General features: G+C 39.0%; 1 protein-coding gene across 1 annotated transcript; it reads right to left on the minus strand.

Annotated features, from left to right (window-relative positions):
• Nucleotides 1-1,754: 1,754 nt before the first annotated feature.
• On the minus strand, nucleotides 1,755-11,273 carry fgf10 (fibroblast growth factor 10). Its single transcript, XM_005798465.2, has 3 exons — nucleotides 10,814-11,273; nucleotides 3,430-3,533; nucleotides 1,755-2,432 (listed from the first exon to the last, which is right to left on the minus strand). Exons 1-3 carry the CDS (start codon nucleotides 11,271-11,273, stop codon nucleotides 2,241-2,243), a joined length of 756 nt encoding a protein of 251 aa, XP_005798522.1. The 3' UTR covers nucleotides 1,755-2,240.
• Between the last annotated feature and the right edge of the window lie 3,947 nt (nucleotides 11,274-15,220).

The following is a 15,220-nucleotide window of genomic DNA, read 5'->3' on the forward strand; positions in this document are numbered from 1 at the left end:
TTTGCTGTATTTTCTGAAACAGACAAACAAACAGCAACTTCTTCACAGCATTAGGCTCCTTTACCATGTTTTAGAATAAAATTGTGTGTTAAGGGTGATGTACAGTTCCTACTTTTCTGTCACATAGTACTTAAGGCCAAAAGATTGGTCTCATCTGTCCAGAGCTTCTTCTACAGGTTTTTTGTGTCTTTTGTTAAACAGCAAATTGGATCTCCAAGGATTTTTTCTCAACTACGTCTTTCTCTGTCACTATTCCATATTGACCAGATTTGTTAAATACTTTAATAATTATTGTTTAGTCAGCAGCTGTGACTCTCTGGAGAAACCCATTCAGTCTCTCGGCTGCTTTTCTGATTAATACTCTCTTTTTTGGATCTTTCAATTTATTTAGCTTGACCTCTCTTGATTTAGCTGACCTGTCTTGGTGTCTTGATCTTAGCATTTCTAGATTTCAGACAAACTCTGCTTTAAACGTCAACATGACTTCCTACTGGTTGGAGTCCTTGGTTTTGGTTTTCCTCGAAGAAACCAGAAACAAAGATGATTTTAATTTAAGGATATCAAAAATATCATGTATTCATGTGATGTGAATACAATTGCACACCACATGTTTAAGATTTTATTTAATTTAAAAACTTTCTATCTTTATTGTTTCCCTTCAAAGTTATTAACTACTTTTTGCCAGTCTATAACTTCAAAATCCCAGTAAAATATATGAAAATCGTTTTTTACAATAAGGAATTGAAAACAATATCGGTGGCGGAATTAACAGGAAGTTGGCAGCTTAGAAATTTAGCTTTACTGTCCAACACATACTGTATCTTTGCTTTCGCCAAAAATTAAGAGAAGAAATTTAGATAGGTGTTTTCGTTCTAGTTGTTGTTCTAGTCAGGAACCAACAAGGAGTTTCAGAAGGAAGATGTTGCGTCTGTCTGTCCTTCTTCCATGTCTCTGTCTTCCTCTTCCACTCCTCCTCTGTTTTTTTTTAACTGTCTGTTCAGAGATAGATGCTCTAAAAGGCAGGATAAGAGAACATGAGGCCCGGAAGCCTGTGGTGTTAATGTTCCCCGCACAGTCTTTTCATCTGCCATCAAGACAGCTGTCATTGATTAGTGTGTTTGTAAATGATTGCTGAGGGAAGTGGGCGGTCAGACGCAGGTCATATCTCTTTTTTTTTCCCTCACACACTCAGATGCTCCTCCTTAGACCTCCTTTGCAGAGAGGATCTGGCTAAGCCTGACAAAGCTGATTTTATTTTTTATTTTATTATTATAAAATGTAGTTGATTTCTGTCTGTTCCACAATCAGGAATTGTTGCTACAGGAATGGGATGACATTAGGAAATTATGTCAATATCTACAGGTCACACCAGGGAAGTTTCCTCTCCGCAATTTTGTTGTGGTTTGTTTCCCTGTTTGTTTGGGAACTAATCATCAGCAGAATGGTTCCCACATGGAGGATCTGGCCGAGCATTAATGACTGCTATTTGTCCCTCCCTACCTCAGAGTAAGCCAGATAAGAATGAGACCTACCCTGACCTGAACGCTTGCCAGCGTTTCTCAGGACATGTGCTGATACTTTGCTTTATTTCTGCAGCTTTCTGTGCCCTTTGTGTGAGAAGGAACAAACATCCACACTGCTGCAGAGAAGAATAGTAGTTTTATTTTCACATGATAGAGAGACCCTATAAAAAGTAGAACGCAGAGAATTGCTGGTGTTCCTTCCAGTTAAATATCTCACAAAAATAAATAAATCAATAAAATTCAGCCAAAAACTCAGTGGTTAAGTATCAAACAATTATTTTAAATGTGCTTTAATTCTTAATATTTCATGCTGTCATGATAATCTGATTTTTACCTTTGCCATTTTCTGCCAGACCTTTTTCCCTGCCTCTCTGGAGAAGTTGGATTATAAATACCATATTTCGATACATCTAGCTTGGATAGTATCTTCTCTGTTGATCACAGACTTCAGCTTCAAACTGTTTGGCACAGTAAAAAAATAAAGATGACCCCTGCTTTTGGTGCCACTCAAAACTTAGATTAACATCTCTCACCTAAAGGAAATAAGCAATCTCAACCTAATCAGAGTTCACTTCGTTTAACAGTGTTAGTGCCTTTTTCTTTTCCCAAATGAGAGATTTTTCAATGCATGTCTTTAATTCATGGCTGTCTGGTATTTAAAACCTCTCATGTCCAGTGCTCTGTGTATCTGTTTCCACTCCAGGTGGGCTCCTTGGTTCACACCATCATTGGAAGGAAGTGGGTTGCTGTTTTCTTCCTCCGGGTTTTCATTCCCCTCAGCGGCTTCCCGTGGACGTTCAGCCCCACGAACATCTGCCGCTTCTTGTTCTTCCACTCAGCCGATGCGTAGGTGTTGTAGCCGTTCTCCTCGATGCGCTCCTTCAGCTTGCAGTCGACACCAAACTCTCTCTGCAAAATCAGAAGCATGTTTGTGTCAGACGAGGTGAAAAATGGGTCATTTTCCAGCGCAGATCAATTTTTGTTATAAAACACTCCTCCTTAAGCTCTGAAGTGCATTCCTGTGAGATTATTGTGAGTGTGTAGAAAAGTCAAACTCTTTAAACAGTAAACCACACATTTTAACTTATTTTAGCAATTTAGAACAATTCAAGCAGAAAATGCACCTAATCGTGATGAACGGCACAAACTATGGACATTAACCATCTGCATTTTCACAAACACTAAGTTTGTTATTATGTTGGCCAAACATGTCAATAACTTAAAATCTAGAGTACATTATAAACTCCTCAGTACAGTAAATTGTCCTCAAATAGCTAAATTATGACATCACCAAATTTGTATAACTAGCTAAGTAAGATTTAGGTTTAAAGGAATATTTTATTTTCACCAGCATGCCATTTCGGTTGTTTCTGAGTGACACTGGAATTATCTACAAAATCTCCCATTGTAACATGGACATTGATCAACTAAGAAACCAGGAGCAAACTCAAGTTTCTTGTGTGCTAAAATTTTTTAAATTCTATGAATTTTAGTTTTTGTTTGAATTGCTTTAAATGGTTAAAAGCAGCTGAGATAAAGAGTCAATATGGTGGATAACATCATGCTGTGAATCATTTAATTTTCTACAAGCTCGCAGCAATCTTGCAATTTTCTACTAGAGGTAAGAGAACTATTGTTGACAATACCTTCACAGGATCTCACTTGAAAATATCCACCCCCCCTCTGCTGGATTCTGCATGCTTTGCCCTATTCTGCATTTTGTCTTTGGAGAAGCTGTGTAATTGCATAGCTCTCCTGCAGGTCTGCATGTGTCCACAGGCCTGATTGTGGATTTGATCCAACTGGCATGGAGGTAAAGATCAGGTTGCCTGTGATAAAAACCGAACAATCTAACACTATCTGTCTCTGTGGAGCATTCAGATTGACCTCTGACTTGGATACTAACCGCTCCGTACAGCTCTCCTTTCCTGCTGATGGCCAGATAGTAGTTGCTGTTCAGCCCTTTAATGGCCACCACTCCCACTTCCACTGATGTGATTTCCAAAATACCTAAGAAATACAAAAAAAAAAAGATTACATCATTATATGGTGATTATCAAAATAAACAAACAATCCCTTTGCATGCACCATGACTTCATAAAGAATCTCTGGATTGCTGGAACATTTACAAGCTGACGTCAAATTCAGATCTGCACATCCCATGTACTTATATTTTTTTCCACACACTTCTTTAGTGTGTTGCTAATGCTTGAAAGAAAAAAAATACAGAGAAATCCATTGTAAGTAGTCTCAATTACAAGCATTTGGATGACTTGAATGTGATTTGAGGTTTTGCAGCATCTAGATAATCTTTAAAAAATATCAAGCTTCTTCATTTGTACTCTGAGACTTTAACACAACTGGTTTTCAGACTTTACTAGCAAATAACCATAAAACAATTAAATAAGTGGGGAAATAAATATGTAGAATCTTTGCCAATAAGACAAATATGTTTAATAATGAAAACAATTTTATTTTATACATTACTTACGAATTAATTTTGATACATTTTTTGTCCCCACCCCAACCCAAAACTGAAAGATTTTTTTTTTTCATTTAATTGTGTAACCTTTGGATATCCATAAACTAGCAAGGTGACAATGAATTTCATCAATTGTATAGCAACAATGGTTTTTGTGACCCTCATGTTAGTCACTTCTACAGTGACTTCCCATTATTTCTTTAAATGGATAGATAAAATAAAATCATGACATAAAGATATAAATTTTCTGTAAACTGCGTTAGAGTAAAATTATGTAATAACAATATTTAGATTGTGACAGTTGCAAGAAGATTGTGCAGATAAGATTATTTTGTGTTCTGCTTGTGTCCAGTGAACAATCATTTCAACAACAAGTTTTAATTAGTACTGAAATAAAAAAAGAAAAATTATAAAAAAAATAATTAAAAAAAAACTAGGAAATTTTCTATTTGAAAACTTGGGAGCAGATTTAAAAATCTGCTTACTGTTGAAAAACATGATTTCAGAAACAAGAGTGTTTTAGATTTATATTCTGTACAATTCAATCTTGGCAGCACCCTGTTGTCGTCTGGGCCCAGAGCAGCAGTGTTTGCTTACACCTGGAGTTGACTCTGACTCGTCTTTTATCCTGCCTGTGTTTATCCATTAATTTATTCACATCTTTTTTAGTAAATAAGTGCTATTAAGATTTTGGAGTACCACCTCAGGCAGCCCAAATACCAGCAGATTTACTTGTTTCAGCACCATGGTTCTGAATGACTAGCAACCTTCAAAGTGCAGTACATTTACATGTGGGTATATGTGGGAGTTCTTTTTGAGGTTACAATTATTCCTGAGCACATTTATCATTTTGGTGATATTATAAAGTTAGTTTACAGCCTACACCTGCGTAACAGATTCCAGCTGCACAGGTCATTTTGTTGGAAAATTAATAGGTAGATTCCACAGAGAATCTCTGGCTGTTTATGCTCTGTTTGGTATTTAGGCTACACAAATAATTTGGGTTTCTCATAGGCTGGCAGAGGGGTTAATTTATACCTGGGATAACAAGCGTGTGTTTTTCCTGCAGACAGCCATGATTATTTGTGTGGTCTCAGTATCAGAGGTCAGAGAGATATAACTTCCTAATGTGTCCTCTGACCACAGAGCCCACTTGTCTCGTGTTTTGCTGTTGGTGTGTGTTTGTGAGAGAGTCCTGCTGGTTCCCATGACATGTTTGATTTCTTGCCGCCCTCCCTGACTTCCTTTCCCCACTTCCTGTGAGCTGTCGTTATTTTATCTCGATAAGCATCCATGTGTAGGCACACACAGACACACGCCCACACACGCACACACACACACAGACAGAGACCGGCGTGGGGGCGTGAACTCCGGAGAGTCAATGACATCCTTTGATCAGATTTGCAGTCCCGTCTGTGTCTGATGACTGTTTGTGTGGTGCTCTGGTCCACTGTCGCTCCCACTCTCCTCTGCCTGAGGTCTCCAGCCGTGTACATGAGTGGACAGTGGAGAATCCAGGTGTACCACCACCCCCTCCAAAAGAACAAATACCCCTCTTAAATATACAGCAACTTCCCTCCTTGTCCGTGAGGTCTTGGCTGTATCAGTTTCTAGTTCAAACGGTGGCACCTAGGGGCTGTGAGGTCTGAAGCCGCAAGGTGGTGGTGGGGACTGTGACACAACGGCCATTGAAGATCTGAGTGGAACTGGTTTTCTGTAAGGGATCGGATGTCAGGTATGGAGTGAGGATGTAAGACAATCTATGGCAGTCTCTGGCTGCTCTGTAAACATGGGAGGGATGAAAGGAAGGAGAACAGAGGAGGACAGAGGAGCCATGACAGTGAGACTGGGGGTGGAGTGAGGATTAGAAAGGCTGTAATGATCACTGATCAAAGTCAGCCACCGGAGGCAGGGGCGAGACAGGTTGTATATACACACATGCACGCGTGCTAAAATGCACACATGCATGCACACACACACACTCAACATGCGCACACATAAGTAAATGTAACAGGTGAATGTGCTTTTCTACAAATGTTGGAGGAAAATAAATAATAACTACCATTTTTAAGAGGCTATCTAGAAGGAAATTTATATATTGTGGCTTTTGTTTTCCCTTTGAATATTGTATGCATTTCCTGTTTGGAATTACAGCACCTAATTACATGCTGGTTGTGAAACAGATTAAGCCAGTAGGAACTGAAGGTGGGCCTTTTTTCCACAGTTGTATGCCAAAAACAAAATTGTTGCACTTAGCAGCTTGTAGCATTTTGTTGTTTTTTTTTTTTCACCCAAAGGCTGCTTTCACATTGTTTCTTATCTTGCCAAGTATGTAAAAGTCAGCTTTCAGGGGGAAAATGTACAATTTGCAACTGTGTCAGGAAAAAAAAACTAGGTTGCCATGATAAAAAAAAATACCAGTGTGTTGTTGTCTAATCTAACCAGACAGGGAAGAAAGTTAAATATTATATATATATATGGAGCCAAATGGTCATTATTAGTTGAAAGACAGAATTCAGACTTCCATCAGTTGTAGCATCTCAAAGTACTCATCATGCTGAGGTGAGTGAAACTACATCAGCACAAATGTGGACGTTTGCATAGCACAAAATGATATTGGGTAAATAGAAAATGTCCTGTACTTGTACTTTGCTTTATTCAGCCCAGAGGATTCCAAAGTGCTTTACACTACTTTCATTCACACATTCACAAGTATTATAACTACTAAGTTGCTACACTGTAGCCAAAGATGCCCTGGGGCAGTCTGACAGAAGTGAGACTGCGATGCAGTTGAGACACTGGGCCCTCTGACCACCACCAGCAGGCAGGGCAGTGAAGTAGCTTGTCCAAGGACACAATGACTAAGACATATGAAGCCGGGCTACAAACCAGCAACTCAGCAATTACAGGATGAACTCCTATTCCTGTTCCCCTGCTACCCCCAGATATCATTCTTGTATTACAGCATCATTGCTGTGAAATTAGAGTGAGCATTTGTGTAAATCTTCTAGCAGTGGTGCATATGAAAGGTAATTTATATTATATCTAAGTTGTAACACTCATACCACAATTTTCTTACAGGTTTTACATGCTATTGACCATCTATATTTGTTCTACTGTTAAAGAAATGTGGGACCACATCTTTGAGTTATACAGGGAAAAACAGCCCTTCCTGCAGTCACAGTATAATATTTGGAGAATATTGAAAGATACAAACATTTCTCATGTTTCTTTTCAAGTGATCTTTCGCTTCTTTATCTTAAACATGAAAATAAATTCAAAATTAATTTTTTTTGCTCATCTAAATATGACCACAAAATAGAAAAAATGTCCATTTCTACAATTATTTTTTTCCTGACCTGTTTCTGATGAGAACATCCATTTAACAAAACCTGGGCAGACGGAGCAAACAGTTGATAATGGCCACACTTGAGACCCCATATGACAAGTTTTATCGGTGGGTGTTTTCAGTGGGTGTTTTTTCAGACACCCAGGAGACCACTGTCTTTATTTGCTTTGATTAAAAAAAGATCAATGTGCATGCAGCACATTTAACTAGAAAACGACACACACACACATGCACACGCAAACACACTTCATGAGCTATGTCACAAAGTGCGCTGAACACATGGCCTTCATCCCATGCATACACTAACACTCAATCTTGACAGACTCCCCCTCTCACACCATCAAGGATAATGAGCTAAACCGTTTCACCACCAGGCGTTAGACTGGGTCTTATTTGGCAATCTTTCACTCATCACTTAAACTTACTAGTTGCCTATAAATATAAAAAAAGTCAGCTGTGAATCATAGATATTTTAATTAAGCACTCAGACCATGGAGATAGCTACTTAGCTGACTTCAGGACTTTCTCTGCCTCCCATTCTCACTGCCTCTGTAATCTCTGCACAGGCCCCTGGCGGGCTGGAAAGCCATGTGGGACAGTTTTACACTGGCATCCCCATAAATCTGTGGGAGGCTGGATACTGGCTCTGTAACACAGAGAGACCCGGGTCTCTGCAGAGTCAACTGCAATGCTTGAAACCAAATATCTTCACATCCAATGCACCATTTAAAATAGACCAAATAAACCAAATGTATCATTTCGTAAGCAGAATAGGAAGGAAAATCCTGCTCGTCACGTCAAGAGACCATGAGGGGTCCTTTACAAAAGACGCCATTTCTGGGATCATGCCTAGCCCCAGGGGCCAGAAAAAGAAGACTGAAGCTGCTGTTGTGTAGTATTCTTTACCATGTGAACCTGATAGTTCACATGCTAAATAATCCACACACAGTGTCCCTAGACCCCCTTAGGACACAGCTTGTTCATGGCACCACCATTGATACTGAAGATGCACACCTTTGATGTGGCTACAATGACGTTCAGTCAGCTTATTCATGAACTTGTACCTCTAGAGGATCTCCCTTTCACCTCCCACCCTGGTGTTCATCACTGCGAAGACTAAATGACTTTTCAAAAAAAAAAAAGGAAAACAAACTGATTTAGTAAAAATAAAGACAAAGAAGCAAATCACCCTCCAAACAAACATAAGGTAAATTTGCAAAAAATACTGAGTCAGACTTCCTTGCACCACTCCAGTTTTACGACTTAAAAGAAACTGTTAACAAAGGTAGCAGTAAAGGCATCACTTCAATAAAGTTTCTTCTGTCATGACCTTGTCCAAACAAACATCTCCCCTGACATTCTGCTTCCCCCATGCTACTTCCCTTTAGTCACTTTGATTGAATGTGTGGTCAGGCTCTTCCAAGAGGAGAAGTAAAGCTTCTTATATACACTGACTATGCGACTGGAAGACTGGGAAAATGAAGAACACATTTGAACCTGTGCATGTGTCATGTAAAGTTTTTCGCAGATGACAAGCTGTTGAATCCACACCTTATTAAAACAACATTTCATTATTGCTGAGTTATATTTGAATGTAAAATAATTAACATGTTTTCCAATTCAAAACTGCGATTTCTATTCTATTTATCGCTGGTCTTTAGGGTTCAGATCAGAGTTTGATTTAGCATTTTGTACAAATATTTAGGGATCTGAATAGATAATTCTAAATATTTTAAGCTTCATTTAAAAAATTTCACAGAAAAGCAAAGTTTTATGAAAGCCAATTTTTAGTTTCTTGTGAGGCTAAGAAAGCCAATTTAGAGAGCCATCAAGTCCTGTCTTTCAAATATTTATGCATTTTATGATGCATTTTAATGGCTTAAATGGTCATGTGTATTGGTATCAGGAGTGTGAAATTCACAGAGTTCTGCATTTAACAGGACAGGGCTGTTTATTTTTGCTACAGTGTCATATTTTTTTCCAGTGTTCAAGATCAAATGGCCATCTGGGAATGAAATGTCAATGAGCTATAAGTAAATAGTCAGATAAATATTACCTGAATTATTTTGAAAATATATCATCGCATCAGTTTCACTTTCAGTTTCAAGCATTTGGCATCCCAAGATGAGTGAATCTCCAATCCCACCCACAGAGCACTTGCATAGTGTAACAAGAGATTGAGAGTAGCTATATTTAAGAAGTAAATACTGTCAAAGTGGTGCCTATGTGTGGTACACGTGACAGCTGTCCTAAACATTATGTCTCAAAAAAAATCTAAGCCAGCCTAATAATTTGCTACTGAATTGCAAAGAAGATAACAATAGTGTGAAAGAGGGACAGAAGTATATGTAAAGATTTGTATCTGCAAGTTTCTTGATGTTTCTATGGCAATTTACTTTACATGATTCCTTCATCACAGTGCTTACGCTCTCATCATAGTTCTGTCATGAATCATTGATATGTCAAATTCAAAGATTTTTGGTCTTCACTGTAATTGCTGTTTGACATTGGTTGATCTGCCTTGGCTGGTTGATTACACCATTGGCATATTCTAATTTTCAAAGGCACTCTTGACATCTTATCTACCAAAAAAATCATCAGATTTGTTCAGCTAACTAGTTTAAAAAACTGGTTTTGCCCTTTTTTTTGCCCATTTTCTTACTTTTGTATCCATTAATTGACATTTCATCAATTCCTTCTACCACTATGTACGTTCCATAGATATAAATGAAAAAATTGAGAGCATGCATCAATATCTTCTATCTTCTACTTTATGATCATACACCCATGGGGAACATGTGGGTGCCTGATAGGCGCACACACACGAAGCTCGATGGGAATGCAGGGTTACAAATGAGAATGCTGCTTTACTGACAGATCCAGTGAAACAAACAACGTGTAATCACTTCTAAAGACACGTTTCTTAGAGTGGAAAAAGTCAAACAATTGTCCCAAATGTGACTGAGAATGTGCAATTTACTCCAACCTGTGCTCACAGAACAGCAATGTGAGTGAGAGACAACAGAAAGAGAAAAAGAAAAGGAGCCTAAAATATCAATGAGCCTGACATTCATGTGCCCCCCCTTGCACCAGCCCTGTTCCTCTGTGGCTCTTATCAATGCTGTTTACCCTGGGTTATGAAGACCGCTTGATAATGGCCCAGTTATCTGCTCTTGCTCCTTTTTAAGCCAACTGAGAGCTACCATCATTGTGCTGAGTGTTTGGACAGGAGAGATATCAGTGAGATGTCTGGTTTAAAACAAAAGGACAACTCAAATTGAAAATTCTCCTGTCAAACCAGCAGTCTGGGAAAATAGGTTTTATTTATCATAGCCAGGTAGTTTCATATTCTTTAAAACTCAGTCCTGAATTAATAGTTTGTAGATGATGAGGTCCCCATCTTCAGAATTGGCTCCCCTGCTCTGATTTTATCTTTACATATTAAGAGGTTTTACTTACTGAGTGGGTCATCCTTGCTCTTGGTTCCATTGACTTGTCCATTTCTATCGATCCTCAGGAAAAACTTCTGGAAAGAGAACAACTTTCTCCTACGTATGTCCCCTTGAAGGTGATTGTAGCTGCGCACATGCCTCCCCTGCGGTCCTCCAGCCTGGCCAGGCGGGCCCCTGGTGGCTCTAGGTCTAGAGATTAATTTGCTCTCTGAAATGTTCAGTGGAACCCCAGATGTTTCCTGGTCGGAGAACCTCAGTCTGTCTCTGCGGTTCTGACGGCACGCAACTTCAGGAACGCACAGGGAGAAAGCCAGGAGAGCAATCAACACAGAGAAAGTCAGGGAGGAAAGCAGTCCTGATGACCTTGATCGGAAGCTGGTCCCGGAGCCAGAGTAAACCCCCAAGCCGGCCCAGGAGCAGAACGAGGCAAATGCAGCCTTACTCTCTCCAGCAGCCCATCTGATCATGGTAGTGTGCTGTGAGGAGGACTAGAGGCAGCCTTAGAGCCTGGGACATGCTGCTGGGGGTGAGGAGAAACTACGAGGGCAGGGAGGGGAGCCCTCCACACTCCAGACTGGCTGAGGTGATCGCACTGCAGTGTCCAAACTTTTCACCACCTGCATAAAGTTTTAGGATATCCAGCTGAATTAAATTTGAATGTTGAAAACCCGAGAAACACACCCAGGTCTGTGCGTTAAAAGTCGATATTTCCAAACTGAAAATGAAAAACTGATTGTTGCAAAAAAAAAAAAAAAAACCAGTCATAGATTTCAGAAACAAACCAGGGTTATCCTTGTGGTCAGCAGTTCTTGCTTAAATTGATATCCTGAGTTGATCCAGAGAGATCATTGAATTTCCAGGCAGTTCATAGTTGGAGAGAAAAACCTTAATATCCTGGTTAAATGCTTGCCAAATCTTACAACAATGTCCCCCCAAAATAAAAATGGGTTCTCTCACATCAACCTAAGTAGATGAATCTTGATTTGTCCTCAGGAGTTTTGTTCAGCAAACACTGGACTCAGGACCTAAACATCCAGCTGCATGTCAGACAATCCATCTGTTCTCTTCGGTTGTCCTGCTCCTTTTGTTTTTTCCCTCTCATCTCACTTCCTCTCCTCTTCCCAATGACTCCACCTTCATGCAAAAAACGTCTGGGGAGGTCCTGGGGTTGATCCCAGTCGTTCTTGCCCTTTCCTTGATTTGACAAATTCATTACCTGCAGAGTGACACCAAAATAAATAATAGTGTGTTCTGTGAAGGTTACTCAATCCATCCTTCTGAAATTCAACTTCTCTCTAACATATGGGAGCAAGCACTGCTCTGTGTGTGTTTGTGTGTGGGAATCCCTTCCAAACAAAAGTAACATATGAGAGTAGGTGAGAGGTGATGACAGGCTTTATCTTTGTTGATGGTCCTGGGCAGGAAGAAGCAGCCTGATAGCACTGGTTCTGTTCCTACAGATGCTGATTGTGATGATGATTGCTTTATTGATTAAATTAATTAGTGTTTTATACTGTGTGTTATAGCAAAAATGCCCCCTTGGCCATATTTATCTCTCTGCATGTAATGTTGAAGCCTAGATCCTGCTGCATTGCAGCCCCGCAATAAGAAAAGTATTTTTGTCTACAGAATATTCTGACTCTTCTTTTCAGTATCAAATTAGATACTTAAGATCTTTCATTTCTTTTTACCACAAATTCAACAAGATGTTTGAGACTTTCATCTGAGATTTCAATAACAGAATTGCATAGTTGTTGCAGATTTGTCTGCCTCACATCTTCTGTCCCACACCATCCAAAAGGTGTCAGAGGCTGAGATCTGGTATAGACTCTGCTATAGACTGAGAATTCTGGACGCTAATGGAGTAAAAGGAACTCCCTTTCATATTTAAGGAATCGGTTTGAGATAATTTGAGCTTCATCCTACTGGACCTAACCATCAGAAAGAGGGTACACTGTGGTCATAAAGCAATAGACACGCTCAGTAGCAATAGTTTGGCTGGTTGAGGTCCAAAGGATCCCAAGAATGGGTGCAATGGTATGGCATTGCACCACCAACAGCTGTGAATACCAGGTTGCATATTTCCATATTTTGCATGTTGTTTGAAGCCTGAGTGAAATCAAATCTCATCAGACCAGGAAACATTTTTGTAATCTTTAACAATCTAATTTGTTGAGGTTGTGGAAATTGTAGCCTCAGTTTCCTGTACTTAACTGACAGGAGTGGCAGCCAGGGTGGTCCTCTGTTCCTCTAGCCCATCTGCCTCATTGTTCAAGGTTTTGTGAGTTCAAAAATGTTATAATAAGTGATAATCTGAGCTAATCTTGCTATTCTAACAACAAGACCTAGTCTACATTTTTTCCCCTTGACTTCTGACATCCACAAAGCATTTTCATCCACACATCTGCAATTAACTGCACATTTTCTTTTTCTTAAATCATCTGCTGCAAACCTGAAGGATGGTTGTGTATGAAATTCAGCAGGGATGTTCACAGAGAACTCCACACATCGAAATGAGCCTGGCACCACCCACAAGGGGGCATTAAGGGACATTATAGTTTCAAATTTATTATCCTTGAAGGAATTACAAGAATGTTAATAGTTTTTTGGTTTAGGAAATATTCACTTAGCATTGCTTCTAAATGTTGTATGTGAATATAAAAAAAAAACAATATAAAAATTTAAATACCTTTTTTCAGTTTCAGTGGTTTAAAGATTGATGCATTTTTCCTGCTTGGGTTCATCCCTTGTATAAGTGAAGGAAAATTCACAACTTTGAGTACAGATGGAGTTAGTAAACCTTAACTGACCGGAGATGGAAGACAAGTTGGTGCTTTCGTTTTTGCCTGAATCAACCATTCTGATTCCATAATTTTAAGCTCACACCGCAATAAAAAAAGTACATTTTAAAATAAATCTCATTTTTTGATAGATGTTCTCTTTTACGCTTTTGTACACATTTCTTTGTCTTGTGGTGAAAGATTTATGTGGAACATCTACTTCAATTGTTTTTGTTTTTTGTATCTGGCACATCTGTGGTTTTATGGTTGAGTGTGAAGGGGATAAGTATTACAAATTGAAATTGACCCATTAAGATGTGATAATCTCAACAAGTGTCCGTCCTCTTCTATCTCTGTAGATAAAAATCATATTAAGTTACCATTGTTGCTTCCAGTCTGGATAGCTGTATTATCTCTACCATCTTGCAAAGGCCTCTCTTTTTCCCTTTGAGGCTTTATCACCGTGTGTTATCTCTCCTGAAATGCTGTAATGCAATGAGGCTATCCAGTTTCAATCACCAGACCTCTGCCTTCCTCTGTGACTCAGGTGTCTGAGTGGCTGTCAGCCAATGAGAGTCGCTGAAAAATTTAGTCCTCAAGGGAAGGCAGGCACAGGATGGACAATTTTATTGCAGCCTAAACAACAATATATTTGGAAACTGTAAAAGATATTAGTGACATTTCTAAGAATCCATCCAATAAATCTTACACTGTCAGTTTTATGTGCTTTCATTAATCATTCATTATAAAATACATTAAATACATTGCTTTCCTTGAGCCCCTGTTTTAGTACTTTGTCAACAATCTGCAGCCAGAGAAAAAGACTTCCTAACTCTGAATGGGATTTTAACTGGGGACCCAAACAAAACAAATGCTATCAGCACTTCCTTTGCAGTGTCCCTTCTCTCCGTGATAACCTGCAGAAAGCACAGAGGTGGAAATAGCTTCATCTGTATTGATTAGTGGTGTAAATTTTGCACAATTTTGAATTATTCTGTAAAGATTTTGATTCATATTCATATTAGTCTGCAGAATTCTGTGATCTTTTGTTTAAAAATCCTAAAATTGTGATTTCTCTTGTATTTTGTTTACTTATCTGTGAAAATATTTTTGATTAAATATGTCACACAGTTTGAATTCAGGTTTAATTTTACTGCTGTGCTCGCAAAAAAATTGCTTTTAGCTGGTAGGACAGAAGCACAGATTCTTTACTGGTTTGAGAAACAGAATAGTCTAAAACTGTCCAGATACACCTTCAAGTCTTTTAAGTTCTCTTCTCTTTGAGGCAGTGAGGTCCTCAGAGGATTGGAGACTTGAAATGATGCTGACAGACACACAAGATTTGCAGGACTTGTTCAGAGGCCAGGGAGCAAATTCTTTGCAAACCTGAACACGCCTATTGTCTTTTTCTTTTTCCAAATGCAATATAAGTGAGATTTGCAGAAGCTGGTTCTGAACTCATCTCCATCCTTGCTCACAGCTTTAGCATTTAGCGTATCTTTATACATCTATCCCTCGGAATTGCGTTCCAAAGTTCAGGACAAGAAACAAGAGAGCAAAACAAATATATCCCTGATCCTTCCCCGCAGGCTGCTGCTTTGGCAACAATCTCGCACAATTCCAAAAAACAAAAA

Source organism: Xiphophorus maculatus, chromosome 12, assembly GCF_002775205.1.
Source record: "Xiphophorus maculatus strain JP 163 A chromosome 12, X_maculatus-5.0-male, whole genome shotgun sequence".
Lineage (NCBI taxonomy): Eukaryota > Metazoa > Chordata > Actinopteri > Cyprinodontiformes > Poeciliidae > Xiphophorus > Xiphophorus maculatus.